This window comes from Lepidothrix coronata, unplaced genomic scaffold (assembly GCF_001604755.1).
Source record: "Lepidothrix coronata isolate B3197 unplaced genomic scaffold, Lepidothrix_coronata-1.0 Scaffold199, whole genome shotgun sequence".
NCBI lineage: Eukaryota > Metazoa > Chordata > Aves > Passeriformes > Pipridae > Lepidothrix > Lepidothrix coronata.
In genome coordinates this window covers 1,481,339-1,500,659 of record NW_016690379.1, presented here as the reverse complement: position 1 = coordinate 1,500,659, position 19,321 = coordinate 1,481,339, and the positions used below count along the sequence as shown (strand labels likewise).

At 55.1% G+C, this 19,321-nt stretch overlaps 2 protein-coding genes across 3 annotated transcripts; both read right to left on the bottom strand.

Annotated features, from left to right (window-relative positions):
• Positions 1 to 556: 556 nt before the first annotated feature.
• On the bottom strand, positions 557 to 4,742 carry LOC108505787 (gastricsin-like). 2 transcript variants are annotated; one of them, XM_017832092.1, is made up of 9 exons: positions 4,608 to 4,742; positions 4,170 to 4,323; positions 3,666 to 3,783; positions 2,912 to 3,030; positions 2,390 to 2,589; positions 2,109 to 2,231; positions 1,751 to 1,895; positions 980 to 1,078; positions 558 to 770 (listed from the first exon to the last, which is right to left on the bottom strand). In XM_017832092.1, exons 1-9 carry the CDS (start codon positions 4,661 to 4,663, stop codon positions 618 to 620), a joined length of 1,167 nt encoding a protein of 388 aa, XP_017687581.1. In that variant the 5' UTR covers positions 4,664 to 4,742; the 3' UTR covers positions 558 to 617. The 2 variants fall into 2 exon arrangements, with proteins under 2 accessions (XP_017687582.1, XP_017687581.1); XM_017832093.1 differs by lacking the exon at positions 980 to 1,078 and having other exon boundaries at positions 557 to 770.
• A 4,527-nt stretch (positions 4,743 to 9,269) lies between these two features.
• On the bottom strand, positions 9,270 to 17,600 carry FRS3 (fibroblast growth factor receptor substrate 3). The gene is made up of 6 exons (XM_017832263.1): positions 17,474 to 17,600; positions 17,198 to 17,286; positions 16,022 to 16,208; positions 13,888 to 14,049; positions 13,193 to 13,350; positions 9,270 to 12,195 (listed from the first exon to the last, which is right to left on the bottom strand). Exons 2-6 carry the CDS (start codon positions 17,261 to 17,263, stop codon positions 11,332 to 11,334), a joined length of 1,437 nt encoding a protein of 478 aa, XP_017687752.1. The 5' UTR covers positions 17,264 to 17,286; positions 17,474 to 17,600; the 3' UTR covers positions 9,270 to 11,331.
• Between the last annotated feature and the right edge of the window lie 1,721 nt (positions 17,601 to 19,321).

Genomic DNA, 19,321 nt, shown 5'->3' with positions numbered 1-19,321 from the left:
AGAGCTGTGAATACATCTGATAACGAGAAAGAGCTCCTACTAAACGAGTCTGGATCCCAGGAAGGAGCAGGGTTACCCAACCTCCCCCGCCCGAGGGGTTTCCCATCCCCTTCGGCCACACCACAGTTCTGGTACAGTTTTACCTGAGTGAATAGCCCTGCTTCAGGGGTTAGGGCTCATTTGGGTGTCATGACTCACCTCACATTCCAACTTGGACTTAAAGCACAGGACTTTGGTAAACCTTTCCCAGCTGCAAGGAAGGTCAGGGACTTCCCACATGAGTTTTCCCGGTGCCCAGGATGAGGGTTGGAGGTGGGGACTGACCAGCCCTGTGGCTTTATCCTCAGCCCTGGAGTTTGTCACAGCACTTACCTTGCTGGAGAAAGGGAGTCTGAGACCTGTAACCCATCAGTTTGTGCTCGGCCATCGCTCAACAAACCCGGGAGGTCAGAGGTGATTTGGGATGTTGTGGTTTATTTGTTACAGGAGACACCGGGAATCCCGAGGGATGGGGAGTCACGTGGGCAAGTAAAGGAACATTAGAGGTCCCTGGGAATGCCGTGGCACTCGGGCAGTGCTGGGCCAGGAGAGGGGCTGGGTGGTGCTGCCCCACTGCTCTACGCCGAGCGGGCGAAGCCGACACGGTTGTAAGCTGTGTCAAAGATGGTGTAATATTCCTTGAGGAAGACGTCACCCAGGATCCAGAGCGGCTGCGTGTCCTGGGAGGGCAGGTAGGTGACCTCGATCCCAAGGGTGCAGTAGCCATTGGTCTGTAAGAGGGGAACAACAGGGAGTCAAACAGGCACCGGCACCCTCCAGCTGGGCTGCAGGGAGGGAGAACATCACTGCTGGCCAAGGAGCTCCAGGGACATCACTGCTGGCCAAGGAGCTCCAGGGACATCACTGCTGGCCAAGGAGCTCCGGGTCCTCCCCTGGCCCTCTGGGACTCAGCAGGAGGAGCCCCTCAGCTGGTACGCACGTTCAGGACGTAGGAGGAGGGGTAGAGTGGGAGCTGAGCACCACTGATGGTGAAGGTGATGGGGGGCATGTTCTCGATCTCCTCACAGTCCACTGCATACTGTGGAGAGAGGGAGAAGAGGAGATCGTGGGTGGGACAGCACCCACAGTGAGGGGAGAGATACCCTCATATGCCAGGGGGACACAAACTTCATCCCATGGCAGTGCCACATCATGGAATCACAGAGTAGTTTGGGTTGGAAGAGACGTTAAAGTTCATCCAGTTCCACCCCCTGCCACGGGCAGGGACACCTTCCTCTAGCCCAGGTTGCTCCAAACTCCATCCAGCCTGACCTTGAACACTTTTAGGGATGAGGCAGCCACAGCTTCTCTGGGAAACTTGTGCCAGTGTCTTACAACCTCACAGGGAACAAATTCTTCCTAATATCCCACCTAAACATATTCTCTTTCAGTTTGAACCAATTTCCCCTTGTCCTGTCACTACAGTTCCTGATGCAGAGTCCCTTTCTTGCTTCCTTGAAGTCCTTTCAGATACTGAAGGGAAGGGGCTGTGAGGTCTCCACACAACCCTCTCTTCTCCAGGCTGAATAGCCCCAACTTTCCCAGCCTGAAAAGACTTCAGGGAAGGATGTGACTTCATCCCCCTGACACACCTGCAGTACCATGTTCTGCAGGTGCCACATAGGTTTTGTGGGACCTGGTTGAGCCCACAGCTCTGACTCCCATGCAAGGCTCCCACTGCTCCACACCCCCCCAGAATCCCTGCACTCACTCCATAGCTGGTCTCCTGGGCACCCAGGGCCTGGAGGATGCTCTCGATGTACTCCTGGGGCACAGTCAGGAGGAACGTCCCCGTGTCCACGATGGCCTGGCAGCCCTGGCTGCAGCAGCCTGTCACTGACTGCCCAACAGCAAACCTGGGAGGAGAACAGTGGGAATGACATCGCTTGAGGCACCCACGGGCACCTAAACATGCCTTGGCTGGATCTGTCACTCCGGGGTGCTCTGAAATGCATCCAGCCTGGAGCCTGTGCCTGCTGCAAAGTGCAGCTGCACCTGGGGGACAGCTGTGCCCCCTCCTTCCATGAGCTGCCCAGGGGATGACGCCCAGAGGCACAAACACCACTCACTCCTCAACTGTGATCTGCCAGTAGAGCTCCTGGGTCACCGGTGCCCACGTGATGGCCCCGTGGAAGAGCCGAGGGTCGATTCCCCCGAGAACCAGCTCTCCCCCGTACTGGTAGGTGGGTTGGCTGCAAAATCAGAGACACAGCAGCAGAGATCAGGATGTACAGAGATCAGTGTGATGTACGTGGGCTAGAGAGGGATAAACCCAGAAGGAATGCTCCTGGGGACAGGCAGGGGACACAGTGCAGGGGACACAGTGCCGAGCGTCCCGGCGGGTTGTTACCGTGAGAAGTAGAAGCTGAAGATGGGCTCGGCAAGCTGGTCCTGCTGCAGCATTCCCTGCACGGCTGTGGGCATCCCTCCCACTGCCAGGGAGGGGAAGGCCATTCCCAGGATTCCGTCAAAATCGGCAAAGTAGAAAGGCTGGGTCGGCTCTTCCTGGCTGAGCCCAAAATCCTGGTTTGTGACGGTGATGTTCTGGATCTGGAGGGGAAGGGGAGGTCAGCAAGGCAAAGGTCAGCAAGGCAAACCTGAGCAGCCTTGGGAGGGGTGGATGGTGCTCTGGAAGCCCAAGAGCACTGCAGGGTCACAGCTGGTGAGAACAGCACCAGGCAGCAGGGAAAATCAGCAGGAATTGGGTTAAAACACAGTCGAAGCCCAGCTGGGTGACTGAGGGTGGCAATAACCACTTTGCACCCACACTTTGCCCAAGTCTTGGCTACATAAAATCTGCTCTTGGGCTGTCCTGGGGCTCCTTCCATCGGGACACCCAGCTGGGACAGGGGACAGGGCCAGGATCCCTCACCCTGAGTGTGTCGGAGCCCAGCACGACGGTGACGGAGCCGCTGCCGTAGGTCACGGTGAGGGACCGGCCATTGGGGGCGAAGGTGTCGGACTCGCTGGGCTTGAACTTGGCGTGATTGACTGGGAGAGAGAGGAGGGGACATCCTGGGTGTGTGCTCATCTGGCTGCGGTGGGATTTCACTGCCAGTCACTCCGTTGGGACAACGCCCGGGAAAGCAGCTTCCCCGGCAGGGAGCAAGTCCTGAAGGGCAGAACAGGCTGTTCCCCTGCCTTGTGGGACTCTCTCAGGCAGGGTTTGCATCCCAGTTTTGCCTGGATCCCTCTCCAGGGATCACAACCACAGCAGCCACCCAGCAAAGCCATCGGCAGTGAAATCCCCGTTGCTCTCCCACTGGCAGAGTGTTCCATGGGGTGAGCTGTGCTGGGAGCAGGACATCAGCTCCACTAGTCCTGGCTTTGCTCTTCCCTCTGCCCGGCTACAGAAGGTCAGGCACCACCACTGGGATTTCTGGGATGGCCGTAGGGATTTGTCCACCTTCATTAGCCGGGCAGAGGACTCTGTGCTTCCCAGGGAAGGCATCAACCAGCACCAGGGAGCAGCTATCCCAGATCAGAATCCTGGGATCATTTCTGGTCTGGCACTGTGTTGTCCCTGACACGACTGGGCTATGCAGTGCCCCAGGGTAGTAGCTACTACTAACTGCTACTACAGGCAGCAGTAGTAGCTCAACTCCCAGCACACCAGGGGTACTCACAGCAGGCTGGGCTCTTGCAGTCGATGGAGGGCACCCAAAAGTTGGAGGAGCCGGTGTCAAAGAGCACCAAGAACTTTTGGGGAGGGGTCCCGATGCTGATCTCCCCGAAGTAGGAGGACTGCAGAGAAGAGAGGGGGCACCTGCATTGGCCACGGGGTCAGGAACAGAGCAGGCTCTCACCTGGCATCCCACTGCCTTGCAGGGAGGTGAGGAATGCCAGGCTCACTCTTGCCCATAACCCAGACTGAGCTCTCATCCTGCTTTTTCTCCCCAGAAATGAAATATGAAATAATTGCTGTGTTTTTGTTACATACAGAAAGGTTTTTGTGGCTGGGGAAAAACTTCCCTGAAGTCTAAACCAGAAGCTTAGAAGAGTGGGAGAAAAGCAGTTTCTCACTCCTGGAGGCTCTGGGGTGACCAGATCGCTCCAGCAGCTGGGAAGGAGGAGGGAAAGGGGAATGGGGTGTGCAGAGAGGCAGCGAGAGGGGAGCCTGGGGTACTCACATCCAGGTGGTTGGTTATCGGCTGGTTCACAACGTAGCCCTTTTTGGAGCTGTATTTCTTAACTGGATCATACTTAATTTTCTTCAGGTAGTCATCCAGCACTCCAGCTGCCCTCATCTTCTCCCGTATGGACTCGCCTTTCTTCAGGTTGATTCTGCACAGAGGGAGGAAAAAAAACAGCAAAACACGGCAGGAAATCAGGAGAAGATCTGGGCATTTTCAAATGCTCAGTTCTCTGGACTCAGTCAAACCCTGCCACAACAGGAGCCCTCCAGGTGCCCGGGGATGCCCTCCAGGGAGAGATGCAGCCTGGGCTGGGACCACAGTGTGGCGATGCTGGAGGCTGGAGCCGCTCCTGGCCAGGTGCCCTGCAGGTCAGGGCTGCAGCCGGGCTCTGCTCTCCGCCCTCTCCCGCTCCTCCTGCCACAGGACACCCACCTCACCACCCCCTCTGCGAGCTGGAGACACGCCAGGGCCAGGACGAGCCTCTTCATGGTGCCGAGCTGTCCACGCACACCCCGGGGCGACAGCGGTGGCCGGGCCGGGCCGGGCGGGCTCTGGGGTTTTATAGCGGGAGGCAGCGCCTGCCCTTATCTGCTGACCTCCCTTTTCCATTCCCATCGTGCACCCCCGGCCTCAAGGGCTTCTTTGTGCTTCGGGGCCACGAGGCTCGCGAGGAGCCTGTGCCCTCAGCGGGCAGATCTCTCGGCCCCGCTGCAGAGATCAAAGCGCTGCCATCGATAAGGGGTCAGAGCTTATCGGGGCCGGGGGACCCAACGTCACCGCCGGCCGATATCTGCGCTCGCCAGAACCTGTTCAAACCTTTCCCCGGGACAAAGGCGCTCGCGGCTCTTGGCGCGGGATGGAAGCGCTTTGGTCTGCCCTCCTTCCGCCCGGACGCAGGGAGGGATGGCTGCCGGCGGCCAGGCTTTCCCAGGACACGGGGCAAAGAGCTGGAGAACACCGGGATCCCTCTCGTGCCTTGTCCTGGATGGTCTCCAGTGCTGCTCTGCCTTCAGTCCTTCTCCTCTTCAGCAGCCTCCCAGCCCTTCGCTCTCCTCTCCTCCAGGAGAAGAGCTCGTTTCCATGTCATGCACCTTTCACTATCTGGACAGAAATCACATGTTTTCCCATTTATTTTTTAATTTTGGAGCACCCCTTTCCCTCCCCATCCAGCATCCAAAGGCAGGTGCTGTGCCTCCCTGCGTGGGAAGGTGTAACTCACCCACAGGGGAAGCCCTCGGGGTTTAACCCACCCACCGCCTCCTCACACCAGCCCAGAAAGTCAGAAAATTCCTTGTTTGCTTTTTTTCCTGTGGAAAAAAAAAAAGAAAGAGGACCACAAACACAGACTTCCCAGATTGCCAACAAACATCCAAAGAGATGTTTTCAGTTTCGGTTATAACCCAAATATTTTCCAGGAAATGGACCAAAATGGGTTTGGTCATGATCTAAATATTTTCTAGCAAACAAACCAAAGCATTTTTGGTTATAACCTAAATATTTTCTGGCAAATGGGCCCTCATCCTCTCAGTTACAGCCTAAATATTTTCCAGAGCTCCTCCAGCCCTGCTTGCATCCCCAATCCAAGCAGCCTGGCTCTTCCCAGCGGGGAAATCACCCTCTCCATCCTCCGGCATCACTGTTGCTGCTCATCCCGTGTCAACGCCCCACACGGATTTCATTCCCTCGGGAGCACCAGGGAGTGTGTGTCCTTTGCTGGATATTGAGACTATAATAAAGCAATTATCTTGTTTGCCAGCAGGATTGATAGAAAGATCAACTTATTAAGATTGGATAAAAAGCAAATTCTGGCTGGAAGCAAAGTGTGGTTATCAAAACGTCAACAGAGCGACGGGTCCCGGCACAGCCCCCTTGGGGCTCGGCCCTGCCACGAGACAGGAATAAGGTGCCCTCTGCAGCACCCACACAGCCCACCTTTTGGCACCTCTTGACCCAAAGTTGGGCAGCCCTGAGGTGTTCAGTCTAAGGGGAATCACGGATTTGCAGTTTCTAACATCAGATCAGTGTCCCCACGTGGAGCAGGACTCGGCCAACACCTCGTTCCCAGGCAGGACATCCCTCCGGAGCAGGGCCTGGGCATCTCCCCTCCTTTGCTTTCAGTTTCTCTTCTGTGTTGGTGCCACGGCCCAGCCCACACACCGACAGCTCCAGCCCAGGGAATCCCACCTCCCTTCCCATCCCACGGCCGACTCCCCCACCATCCATGTGGGATGTGAAGGGGCCTGCAAGGAAGCTGGGGAGGGACTCCTCACCAGGACTGTAGTGACAGGACAAGGGGGACTGGGTTCAAAATAAAAGAGAGTAGTGTTAGATCGGATTTTTGGGAAGAAATTCCCCCCGTGAGGGTGGGGAGGACCTGGCACAGGTTGCCCAGAGAAGCTGTGGCTGCCCCATCCCTGGAAGTGTCCAAGGTGAGGCTGGATGGGGCTTGGAACAACCTGGGATTGTGGAAGGTGTCCCTACCCATAGCAGAGGGTAGAATGGGATGAACTTTAAGGCCCCTTCCAGCCCAAACCATCCTGTGATTCCATGGTTCCATGAAGAAAGCCATGGGGGAAGCTTTGCCCATGATGGCACGTGTCTCCCTGAAGCAGCTGTGTTTATGAACCTACACAAGCTCCTGGATCCTTTACCCAGTGCTGCAGGAGCTGGTTTTGGTGCTTTATTTCCAAAACAGAGATTACAGTACACAGGTGAACAGCTTCCATCCACATTAAAATAAAGGATCCTCTTTTCCTACACGGCCATGAGAACAGCACCTGAACTAAATGGTTGGGCTCAAGCTCGGACATTTGACATCCCAAACCAGGTGAGGATCAGCCACTTCCTGATGATGAGAACCTAAAGGGTCTCCAAGGGAGCTGGGAGGAGTTTGAGGTAACACTGAGGCATCTGGGCCTTTCAACTGGAAAATCACATTCACTTAGGAAGAAAAACAAATTAGATCCCTTCTTTACAATTAGCCTTTTCCACTCCCTGGCCTGTAATTGCCAACTTCAAAGCTCTCAGAATTCTCACTAATGAATTCACCTTCAGCAACAGGAACCTAAACCTGTTCTGCTGCCTGTGTGTGGAATTTCTAGACAAGCCAAGGTTGGGGGAAAGACAAACTTCCCAGAAAGACTGAGGGCAGCCCTCCCAGAGGCTGGATTTGGGCAATGGGCTCATTAACAACCTTTCATTAATAATTTTTCACAGGCGAGACACCACCCAAGAGGGCTGAGCAGCATCACACGGAGGGACAGTGGAAAGATTCCAGGAGAAAATGGCTGAGAGAGCAGGGAGCTGCAGTACCACCCCTGGCTTGGTTTGTCTCCCAGTGAACAGCAGGGCTTAGCTAACAAAGCCACCAGTGCCTCAGAAATAACGAACACATCTGAGTCTCTCTGCAGAGATATCAATCCTTTAACCCTCACCACCAGCCTCTCCTTTGCCACCCTCTCCCTGTAAGGCAGGAACACTCACAGCTATTCCAACCTCCTTCCCTGGGGGAAAAGCAGGCACTTAAAATGGGTTAAAAGAAAAAAACCAAACCCTCCCACGATGAGCACTGGGAGAAGCTCTATTCCTACAACAGGTTCTTGGGAAAGGGAAGGGGAAAAGATCTATTTATGCATTCACCAGGGAAGGAATATGAGGGGAAGAAATCTGATTGATTAACTCAAACTTCATCAAGAACCACTCAAAAAGGTCAGGGCAGCCAAATTCTCTCTGCACAGTCCCTGGCTGTTCACCAAGCCTTCCCTCAACTTCAACCCCAGAGTGGAGGAAGGAGCCCCCGAAGGGGTGAGAGAACAGGGACTCGGGTTCCCCCCTCACCTTCCGTCCCAAACCTGGATTCTCCTCTGGAACCGTTTCCCCCGCGGCCACTAGAGGAAGCTGCGACACCGCGCCGGGAGAATCCCAAATGTGTCACCTGTCCTTCCCTGCACTTTCACACCACCTGGAAAACCGAATATGAAGAAGTTCTCAAAGAGTCCTGGCGACTTAATGCAGACGCAGCTCTTGGGAAGTTTTTCAGAAAAGCAAAAAAAGTGGGAGAATCGCTGGGATGTGAACACGTGCACCCCGAAAGCCATAAATGCCAACTGCTTTCCCGGCTGCCTGCACGACACTTCCACGGCTTAAACATGGAACAACCCACTGTGAACAATGAGCTGTGACTGGCTTTTCATTCCTAAAGCTTCCCGGGGAGCTTGGGATACCTCTGGAGCAGAGCCTGCTGAGCCAGCAGAGCCGAGCCCCAGCGGGGAGGGGGAGGACACAAGGGGAGATGGAGCAGAGGATGCTCCACAGGGAAGCACCAACATCAGCTCCATGCTTTCTCATCTTTGAGGTCAAGGAAATTCTTCTCCCTCCCTCAAGAGGTGCAGCATCTCTGGTGTAACTGGGATAAAGGACGGGTCGGAGAACAGCCCTCACGTATTTCTGTGTGAGCAAATCCCCCATCACTGCTGCTTTCAGTGCCCTTTGGGAGCACTGGATTTGCCAACGAGGAGAGAGAGGCCCAAGTGGGACAACCTAGACCTGGAGGACATGAAAATCAGCAGTTCAAATGATCCAAGCCAGATTTCCCAACACAAAGCTCACGGGAACCACTGAAATGGGATTGCAGCTGGGAGCTCAATGTCTCTGAGGAACACCAGGAGAATTCCCTGCTCCTGGGAGCTCACAGATGTACAGACCCTCACAGCAGCCTCATCCCAGCCTTGGGGACACGTGGCCAGGCTGGTGGCCACAGGCAGCACCCAAAATCAGCCCCAGCCCTCAGCTGCTGCCACCCAAGGCACAAACAGCCACCCACCGGCACCTTCCCTGGAATTCAACCCACCTGCAAACCCCCCGTGGGGGTGGGAAAGGGCCCTCACCTCCTCCTCCATGGAATTCCTCATCGCATTTCATCCTCACTTCCCCTTCTGGGGAAAAAGGGAGTAAGTATTTTGCATTTCTCAGCTCAGGCAGTGGAAAGGCAGGTTCATACAGAGGCTCCAGGGGGAGTTGTTGGTGCTCTCTCAGAGGGTGACATTGACAGCTCAGAAACTCTTTATTTAAATACTTTATTTAAAGCTTAACGCAGTTAACTTTTATATATATATATATAGATATAGATATAAACAATTTCTTCTCTCACTTCCCTAAATGAAAGCTGGATTTAGGGGGATACATTACTTGGGGGGTTGTTTTTTCCTTCAAATAAAGTCATTTGTTATACATATAAAAATATATTACTTGGGTTTCCTTTCAGTTATAAGTGACACGAGGGTTGGGGTGGACAAAAGAATGGAAGACAAGCACAAGGACTTCCAAAAATAAAAACAAAACCAGTGAACTTAAGCATGTGGCACACTTGGAATTTATAGTGCAACAGCAAGCCAAGAACTCCACGTTCTGCGACACAAACATGGCATCACTCAGACTTGGATCACACGCCCTTGCTCCCAACAGGGTCACGGCTCAGCAGGACATTACAGCACCAAAACCCAAAAAGGCTGAACTTCCAAAATCTGGAAATCAAGTTCCTGGCCCTCAGAAGCAGGTTGGAACTGGATGATTGGGGTCCTTCCTCTTTCACGGACGTCAACACCAGAAAACATCGAGGACAAGGGGAACACAAGGTTTGGCAACGTCTCTGCAGGGAGAGGGACCCTCGCTGAGACTGGATCCAGCTCCCGAGCCAGGAGGAAGATGGATACAGACAGCAGGGAGGAGGGACCCCAGAGCACCCCAGAGCACTTCTCTCCACTGAAACAGGCACAGAGTAACCCAGGGAGGGACTGAGCTGCAGCAGGACACGCAGAGAGGGCTCGGGGGACATCCTGGAGCAGGACAGGAGCAGAGACCCCGCGCAGAGGCAGCTCAGCCCAGCCCCGGTACCGAGACAAAGATCCACATCAAAGGCCACAAAATTTACCCGAGAGCCGAAATTTAGCCCTTCCAAGTCCGTAGTTGCAGGAAACAAACTGCACATTCACTCACAACACTGAACAGAGATTCCTCGAGGCCCAGCCAGGCACGTGGGTGGAGGCACCGACTTTGATACCACTCCAAGCTCGGCTGCCCGGCGGCTCCGCTCCCACTCCCACAGCTCCCATACCATTTCCCACCCACCCTGCGACAGTCAGGCCCGGTTAATGCATTTTTGATTCCCAGCTGATCTTTTCCCCAGCTTTTCTTCCCCAGTTGGTGCCTCAGCAAAGCCACCAACCTCTTCTGAGACCTGTCCCCCAGACCGGAGCGAGCCACAGCGAGCACACGCTTCATATCGGCACCAGTTTGGCAATTAACTGGGAGGCAAAGGAGCATTTCATAAATAAATAGGTAAACAATAAATAAATCGACAACACTTCTGAGCAGCTGCCAAACAATCCTTCAAAAGCACACCAGGGTATGGCACAAGTGAAGTTTTCTACACCAAACCTCAAATCTCTCTCACGGTTGTGGCCTTTCCCTCCTCTTTTAGAGCAGGAAAAGGAATTTTAGGATTTAGGAAATCAGGTTTCTGTGATCACAGTGTGTGCCTATGGCTCTCTGTCCTCCTCATTTAATTTCAGCTGCCCAATTTAAATTGAATCTGAGAAAAGGACAGAAGTATAAAAAGCTTCAAGAAAACAGGTTAACAGTGAGGGTGGAAAGGCCACGGCATGAGCTCCCTCATCACCAGGGACCAGGGAAAACACAAGGCAGGTCCCGACTTTGGAGTGGCCTGGCTGCAGAGCTCTCCTGGAGGTGTCAAATCCACAGGGAACAGCCTGGATTTGCAGTGGAGCTCCTAAAGCAGCTCGTTTTTGGGAACAGGCCTCCCCCATGCCACTGCCCTGCCCCGGCACTGCCCTAACCCACACGAGTCTGTGCCCACACAGTGCCACACTGTTATTCCTGGCATCTCCTGCCCAAAATTTAACCTTCTGAGTCGTCAAATATCCCACAAGGCTTCAAAAATGAACGACACAGAGACAGAGAGGGGTAAGACAGACAGACAGACGGACGAGCCTCAACAGCAGCTGCAGGAGCCCCGCCGTGCCCGCAGGGAAGGGGCAGGCAGGGAAGCAGAAGGCAATGGCGAGTGGAAGTCACGGCGGGCAGGGCACCGAGGGGCAGGACCGGAGCCGCGACGCGGGGCTGGCACTTGGGGGGCCCCTCAGAGGGGCAGGTCAGTGCTGTTGTGCCGCGTTTTCCGCGAGGTCCCGTCGTCCCTGGGCAGGGCCCTCTGCAAGCTGGACATGGCCGCGGTCTTCTTGAGGTCAATGACGGCGTACGAGTCGGTCCGGCGGGCGCCGGGCGGGGCGGGCGGCGGGACACGGGGCGGCTCCCGGTGCCCCTCGCCCGGCTCGGCCTCCAGCTCCACCTGGATGTAGTTGAGCTGCCGCGGGGGCTCCGCGCGGGGCCGCGGGAGGAGCTCGAAGCCGAACACGCCGGGCAGGCGGGCGCGCCGGGGCCGGGGCAGGAGGGCGCTGCGCCGGGAGTTCGTGGGGCGGCTCTGCAGCGGATCCTCCTCGCCCGCCTCGGAGAAGCCGCCGGGGGACGGCGCGGGGGGCTCGTCCCGCCGGGAGGGCTGGAGCTCCCACACCGGGGGCAGCGCCGGCAGGTTCTCGTAGTGCAGCAGCGCCGAGCGGCGCCGGGAGCAGCCGCCGTCCTGCCGGGACAGCCGGGGCAGCCCGGCCCGGCACCGCGAGGAGCTGCCGCCGGACACCGGCCCGTTGAGGTTCTCGTAGACGCACTGGGGCGAGGGACAACCCCCCTCGCACTCGTTGTTGTTGTTGTTGGGGGGGCAGAGCGGACCCCCGCACTCCCGGGGGTGCCGGCACACCCGGCGGGAGCCGGAGGAGGGACCCAGCACGAATTTAACCTCCCCTGGCTGCAGGAAGACCTGGGGGTCGCGGTCTTCGAGGGAGCAGCTGTGGTTCCTAGGGGGGAAAGGAGGGTGGGCTTCAGGCAAGGAGTGCATACAGTGCCGGCCCCTCGGCTCCTGCTCCCCACTGGCCGTGTTCACGTAGGTGTGGGACTGCAAGGAGAGAAGCAGAGGGACAGTGAAAGGAGAAGAGAGCAGAGGCAAGAGCAAAGCAGCCGAGAGCAGCTGAGAAACCACCAGGAGGGGAAAATTCATCAGTGGCTGATGAAGCAGGAGGAGAATGGAAGAATTTCGTAAGTCGAGAAGGTTTTGGGAAGCAAAACGCAAAAGCCATTTTAGGATTTGTGGGCTGGAGGAGAGACAAAAAGGAGTCCAGCTGCAGACACATAATGTATGTGTCCACATGGCTGGACATCAGGAAGAATTTCTTCCTGGAAAGGGTGGTCAGGCATTGGAAGGGGCTGCCCAGGGAGGTTTGGAGTCCCCACCCCTGGAGGTGTCCAAGGAAGGACTGGACGTGGCCCTCAGTGCTCTGGGCTGGGGGACAAGGTGGGGATTGAGCACGGGTTGGACTTGATGGTCTGGGAGGTCTTTGCCAACCCCTGTGATTCTGGGGTTCTGTCTGTGTCACGCTCAGTGCATGTGGCACCGAGCAAAAAGCAAAGCCACTTGCAAAAAAAAATATTTCCTCAAGTGGCTCCCACAGGGATCCTGCAGCCCTCACACCTACCCAGGCCTCCTGGGGGATGGTTTAGACAAAGCTGGATTTCGCAGGGGAAAATCCTAAATTCTAGAACTTAAAACAAAGATCTGAACGTCAAAAATGAAAATAAAATGGGTCTGAATTTGGGGTGCATTTGCACACCAGTTTAGGGGCTGTGTGACAGCTGTGTGACACCAGTTTAGGGGCTGTGTGACACATAGTTGCCACCCAAATACCAGTGGATTTAGGACAACTCAGTTGGCTTTGCCAGGCTGATGTTCTAGTGAAGTGTCAGAGAGCAGGAGCCTCCAAGAGCAAAATGAAGTAAAGAGAAAAACGAGAATGACAAGGTGTGAGGATCCCCTGAGCTTTGAGTGGGAGAAACCCAGGACTGCAGAGCAAAACCAGCTGCTTGCACCCAGCAGAGTTTAGGACAGGCAGGTTTACCTGCTCCTCAGGCCCAAGGAGGGGATGAGTGGAGTCTTCCCCCACGGAGGAATATCTCAGGCTGCTCGCCAAGGGGTGCCGGGCTGAGGAGTAGGACAGGCTTTCTCCAGGGAAGCTGTGAAATCCATTGGGAAATCCTGGGACGGTGTACCCCAGACCTGGGAGAGGATCAAGGCAGAGGAGCATTAGATTGGTACAAAATAAGAGTTATTTCACTTTGCTGCACCCTGGAAGGCAGAACCAGCCTGCCTGGGGGAGATCCCAACAGTGAAGAACCCAGCACAACACAAGGGCCAGGGCCTCGTTTAAACCTCATTTAAAACTTCATGGAGACAGGAATTGAGTCAATCTGAGTTATTCCAGAGGTGGTTTCATGGAGAAACCACCTGACCTTTGTAGGTGCTACTTAGGAAAGGCCACTTGGTAGTGGCCCAGTAGAACCCAGCTGAGGGGTGACAGCTCAGGGGACTGTTTGAAGGGGGTTTTGTTGCTGTTTCCTCAGGAACAAAATTCCACACAGGAACAAGTGGGGCCTCTAAATAAACGTGTTGCATGGGGTACACGTGGCCAAAAAGACATGGGACAGCACGTGGGAGAGACCCCTGGGCTGCACAGGGCAGTTTGATGGGAGCACTGCAGACATCACCCCATCTCTGTGTGCCCCCCACTCCTCCCCAGACACCGAGGGGTCTTACTGTTGGGGGCCTGGGGGGTCCGGGACAGCTCCCGCTCCGTGGGGTGACTGTTCCTGGTGATGACAACAGGCTCCTCCACCACGTTGATGCTGTTACACTGCATCAGGTCCTGCAGCAGATTGAAGATCTCCTCTGCTCGGGAGCACTTGAAGGCAAAAATCCCTGTGCAGTGACAGAGAGGAGGCTCAGAGGAGCAAGGAAGTGATCCTGCTTTTACAGAGTACAGGGAATTCCTGGCTCTAAACAAACAGGGAATTCTGGTTGCTTTTGCTGTGTTTAACACAATCAACCCACAGCTGCAGGAAAACAACCAACAACTGGTGGATTATTCGTGAGATAATCACCAGAAATCATGGAATCCCAGAATGGTTTGGGTTGGAGGGACCTTAAAGCTCATCCATTCCACCCCCTCCATGGGCAGGGACACCTTCCACTAGACCAGGTTGCTCAGAGCTCCATCCAGCCTGGCCTTGGACACCTCAGCATTGTGTTATCTGACAACAGCCAAGCCCACAGGTGTGCAGGGACAGGCGAACTGGTCCCCTTTCACCTCTGATCTGTGTGAACTCCCCCAGCACCCAGTGCAGTCCTCAGTGCCAGGGAAAGGCTGGGCAGTGCCTCCTCCAAGCTGGACTGGGCCCTGTGGTGTGTGCACGTGAGGGAGGGACAAGGACATCACACTTTTAAAAATCCCTGGAACTAAAGTGTGTCTCCCCAAAGGAGCAGCCCAGACCAGTAACCAATCCCAGGCTGGCACACACACACACACCAAAGCCATAGCAACAGGAATGGCATGGCAACAAGGGCTGCTCCCAAAGAACCAGGTTTGCAAGGTTCTGGCCAAAAAAACCAGCTGGATCTGCCTTGAGTCAGGTAGGAAGCAGCATCAGGAAGGAGTCCTCCAGATAAAATCAATAAGCAGAGTAAAATCCTACAAGGAAGGGAGAAAACTCATCAAAACACATCATCCCTCTCATTTCTGCTTTGAGACTGATGAGGGTCGGCTACAAATTTTGTAGTATGTGAAGAGCTTTGCTTCTTCACCTCTGCCTGGACCTGAGCAGAGCAAGCCACACACGGGGCAGAATTTTAATCACTGGATTCAGTTGTAATCACTGATCCTCACCCTGCAACAGGCAAAACAGAATCCAGTCTCCCACCACTGATAAGCACATGGCTCCAGGAGAGGGAACCCCCACTTAAATAAATATTAAAAAGGAGCATATGCCACTGCAGATTTGCACAGACCCTGAACACTCGTGTGAGTCCTTCTGGATACGAAGGAGTTTACAAACACATTGTTAGAATGAGGAAACAACTTTTTTTTTCCCGGGGATGCAGATGCCAAGAAAATGTTCAGCTCTTTAAAAGCAAGAGAGACAGACTGGTAAAGGAACTAACAGGCACCATTGTAAAACTGGAGACTATTCCCAGTGCTGCTGATGACTTGGCATGTACTCCTGGGTGACTCACTTCCCTCCTCCATGCACAGCATCCCCGTGCATAACATCAGTGAAACGTAGGACTCCTTTCCCTCGCGGTTACAAAGTGCTGCCAGACCCCAAATGCAAAGCTTTGGGCAGAACCAGCACTGACCAAGGCAGGGGGAAAGCACCAAGGAAAACAAAATGTGCCCAAACCACTGTTGCCACCGACAGGCTCTGTGGAATAAACAATCCTAAGAGGGACCTGGAAAAAGGTGTGGGAGATGCCCTTTTGCTTTATCCTGAGTTAAAAGATGCCTAACAGCTTCGGTCTTGCAAAAAGTGCTTTCTAGATCCTCAGGAAGGTCCTGCTACCAGCTGGGCATCCTTTGGCACTGAAGCACAGCGCTGGCAGTGTAACAACCTCTGTGGCATTAAATACACCCCAGAAATGCTTCAGCAACCCCCTCACGAGCACCAATGCACCAGCAAAGCGAGAGCACCAGATTTATGCCCAGGCCCTGAGCCACAACACTGTCTCGTGGGTGTTTGAACCGGGAGCATCCACTGGATGTGCACACCCACACTGTGGTGTCCCGGGCAAGGGGCTGCGGGGGAACCTGCTGACTGACCAGGGGCAGGAGTTTGGGAAGAAGTTTGGGAACAGAAGGCTGAGCCTTGCTGCCTCCAGGAGGCAGTGCCACACTCACCCTGCCCCGTGTGGCAGCGCCGGCCGCTCTCGAAGGAGAAGAGGTTGGAGTCGTAGCCGTAGCGGCGCAGGCACAGGAAGGGCCACCTGACGGCGTCGCGCTTGTGCGTGTGCAGGATGAGCTCCCGCTGCGTCAGCTCCATGATCCCAGAGCCCAGCTCGTGCCCTTCGTCGTCCACGTTCGTCACCTGCGGAGCCCACGGCAGCAAACTCTGAATCCCAGAGTCACTGAGGCCGGAAAACAGCTCCAGGATCATGGAGTCCACCCTGTGCCCCATCCCCACCTTGTCCCCCAGCCCAGAGCACTGAGGGCCATGGCCAGTCCTTCCTTAGACACCTCCAGGGGTGGGGGCTCCAAACCTCCCTGGGCAGCCCCTTCCAGTGCCTGACCACCCTTTCCATGGAGAAATTCCTCCTGACCCTCCCCTGGCACAGCCTGAGGCCATTCCCTCTCCTCCTGTCCCTTGTTCCCTGGGAGCAGAGCCCGACCCTCCCGGCTCCCCCCTCCTGTCAGGGGGTTGCAGAGGCAGAAGGTCCCCCCTGAGCCTCCTTTTCTCCAGGCTGAGCCCCCCCAGCTCCCTCAGTTCTCCTGCTGCTCCAGCCCCTTCCCCAGCTCCGTTCCCTTCCCTGGACACGCTCCAGCCCCTCAATGTCGTCCTGAGGGGCCCAGAACTGGACACAGCACTGCAGGTGCCCCTCACCAGTGCAACTGGTATCCAAAGCAGCCCACCCACCAAGCACTGTAATTCCACGGATTCCCCCCATTTACTGATGCCTTTTCCCCAGCTGAGAGCAGGGATTCATGGCTGGCAGCAGGCGCCGAGCTGTCAGCCCTGGAGACTGCGAGCTTGGCAGCTCAGCTGATGTGTCTGAGCCCAGGCTCTGGAACACAGCCCTCAGCAATAAAAGGTTTCTCTCCAGTCCCCCATTTCCTTGCATTTCCCAAGCAGAGGCAATTTCCACAGCAAATACAAACACATTTGCAGCAGAGGTTCCTTGAGGAAAGGAAAACAAACCCAAACCGAAACTAACACATTTTCAAATCCTCTCAAGTGACACTTGTGTGCAGGAGCAGAGCTTCTCCCTCCTCTCCTGCCCGACTCCAGCCCACGCTGGGCTTTGCCAGCAGTTGGAGCTGTCACAGACTCTCTGACGGGGTTGAAGGTGCAACACTTACCTTAAATTTGGTGGGGTGGTTGTCTGGGATGCTGTCTGTGCACAGACAACTGCAGCAGCTCCCCATGACGCCAGCCAAAGGGGCAATCCCTGCGGAGAGGGCACAAACCACAGCAGTCAGGCTCTCAGTCCAACCCTCCCACCCGCTCCAAACACGCAGCATTTACAGCTGTGTCCTCCTCCATCCCACTGGGTTTGGAGCTGAAACTCTTCAATCTGTTCCTTGATTAACGAGCACTGTAAATATAACACTAATTAAAAGCAACGGCTTTCTTACCATCAGGCAACTGTTGGATTTTTTCAGAGGAGTGAGAAGGAATTCCCACTGCTGTCCCTCTATCTCCCTCGGGACTTCATGGTCACCAGGTTTCACCTAAAACACGAGGGAAACGGTCCCATCTTCCACCTGACAAGGAGAACACAATTAAATAAATGATAAAACCGGGAAAGACTAAAAAGCAGGGGATGGGGGTAGGGGTGTGACTAAAGTCCCCTTCAAATATCACAGGGAAGGGAGGTGTTTGGGGTGTTTTTTTAATTAACTACCTGCATTTATATCAATAGAGAAAATTCTGCACAAAAATACGTAATGAACAGCTAAAAAAGCAATTAAATAAGAGATATTTTACTTCTTGGCTTTGGGATCCTGCAGGAGTGGGGCAAATAAAACACAACAGTAAAACTGAGGGTGGTGAGGACACAGGGAATCACAGGCAGCTGCTGCTGAGGAATGTGAAGGTGCCTTCACTGGAGGGAAGGTCCTTCAGGGTCAGAGAACCAGCAGCTGTTCTACTTTGGAGTATGAAAAGTAACTAATGCCAGAAAACACTAAAACTCTGATATCTGACACCGTCAGTGCAGGTATCAAACAGGCAGGAGCTGTGTGCATTAGCAGTGAGAAATACTCCTGGCTTTCTCACCAGTAGTGAGAAATATGAAATACTGCTATCTCTGATGGAAACTTAAGGGATTCCAGATCCACCCCAGGGCAGGGACTCTGGAAACTTGAAGGACTCCACGGGATGATGCCATGTTTGCCCTTGGTGAGAGCAGCTCATGGTCCCTCCATCTGAGCCCCCAGGATCACCAGCCTGGCACCAGAGCAGTAAATGAAAGGCACAGGCCATTGGGAATCTCTCCCCCTGCCATGCCAGAATCTGCCCCCTCTTTCTTCTTTATCCTCTCTCCCTCTGGTGTTTCCTCCACCTGCAGCTGTGAGGGGTCAGGCTGAAGTGCTGTGGCTTATCCTGAGCAGTTTTTATGGTGATAACTGAACAAATGAGGGAAAAAAAACATTGTGAGCTCCCTGAACACTCCCTTGGCACTTCCCACTGCTCCTCAGTGGTGAATATTTCAGGAGCATCCCTTTCACACAGAGACTGGGGCTCCCAAGTCTCAGCACTTCCAACACACCTTTCCAACACCTGTTTGCCAGTCCAGAGCCTCAGCCAGTCAAAGCAAACACTCCAAGAGCCCAACACGCTTCCCTGCAGCAGGAGTGCGTCCCTCCTAAGACCACCAGCCCCATCGAGCCTCCCACCTTCCAGGATTCAAACCTAAATCCTCCTCAGACCTCCACAGCCCTGCCTGGCCTCCTCTCAAGAGCACAGATCACCTCTCCCGAATTCCCAGCCAGGTTGTTCCTCTCCTCCCAAACCCCCCCAGCCTGCAGAAGCCCCTCGTGCCTTCACCCTCCTCAAAGCCCTTCTCTTAAACCCAGGACTGGAGAAGGGAGTCCCCACGATCCCAAAGGACCAGGGCACCCCGACCTCCCCCTGCCCAGGGGCACAGGGATGCCTTGTGTGGAAAAGCTGGTCCCAAACCAACCCCCTGGGACAGGCAGGGACAGACCCACCGCCCCCCTGGAAGGGACGAGGGAACAGGGGGGCACGGGCAAGGAGAAGGGGCTGGAGGGAGGAGGAGAGGGATGGGGGTGAGGAAAGGGATGGTGAGAGGTGGAAGGAGGTGGAGAGAGGTGGAAGGGGCTGCGGGGACGGGGAAGGGGCTGCACGGAGGAGGACGGGGATGGTGGAAGGGGACGGAGGGTGAGGAAGGGGAGGGAGGGTGAGGAAGGGGAGGGAGGGTGAGGAAGGGGAGGGAGGGTGAGGAAGGGGAGGGAGGGAGC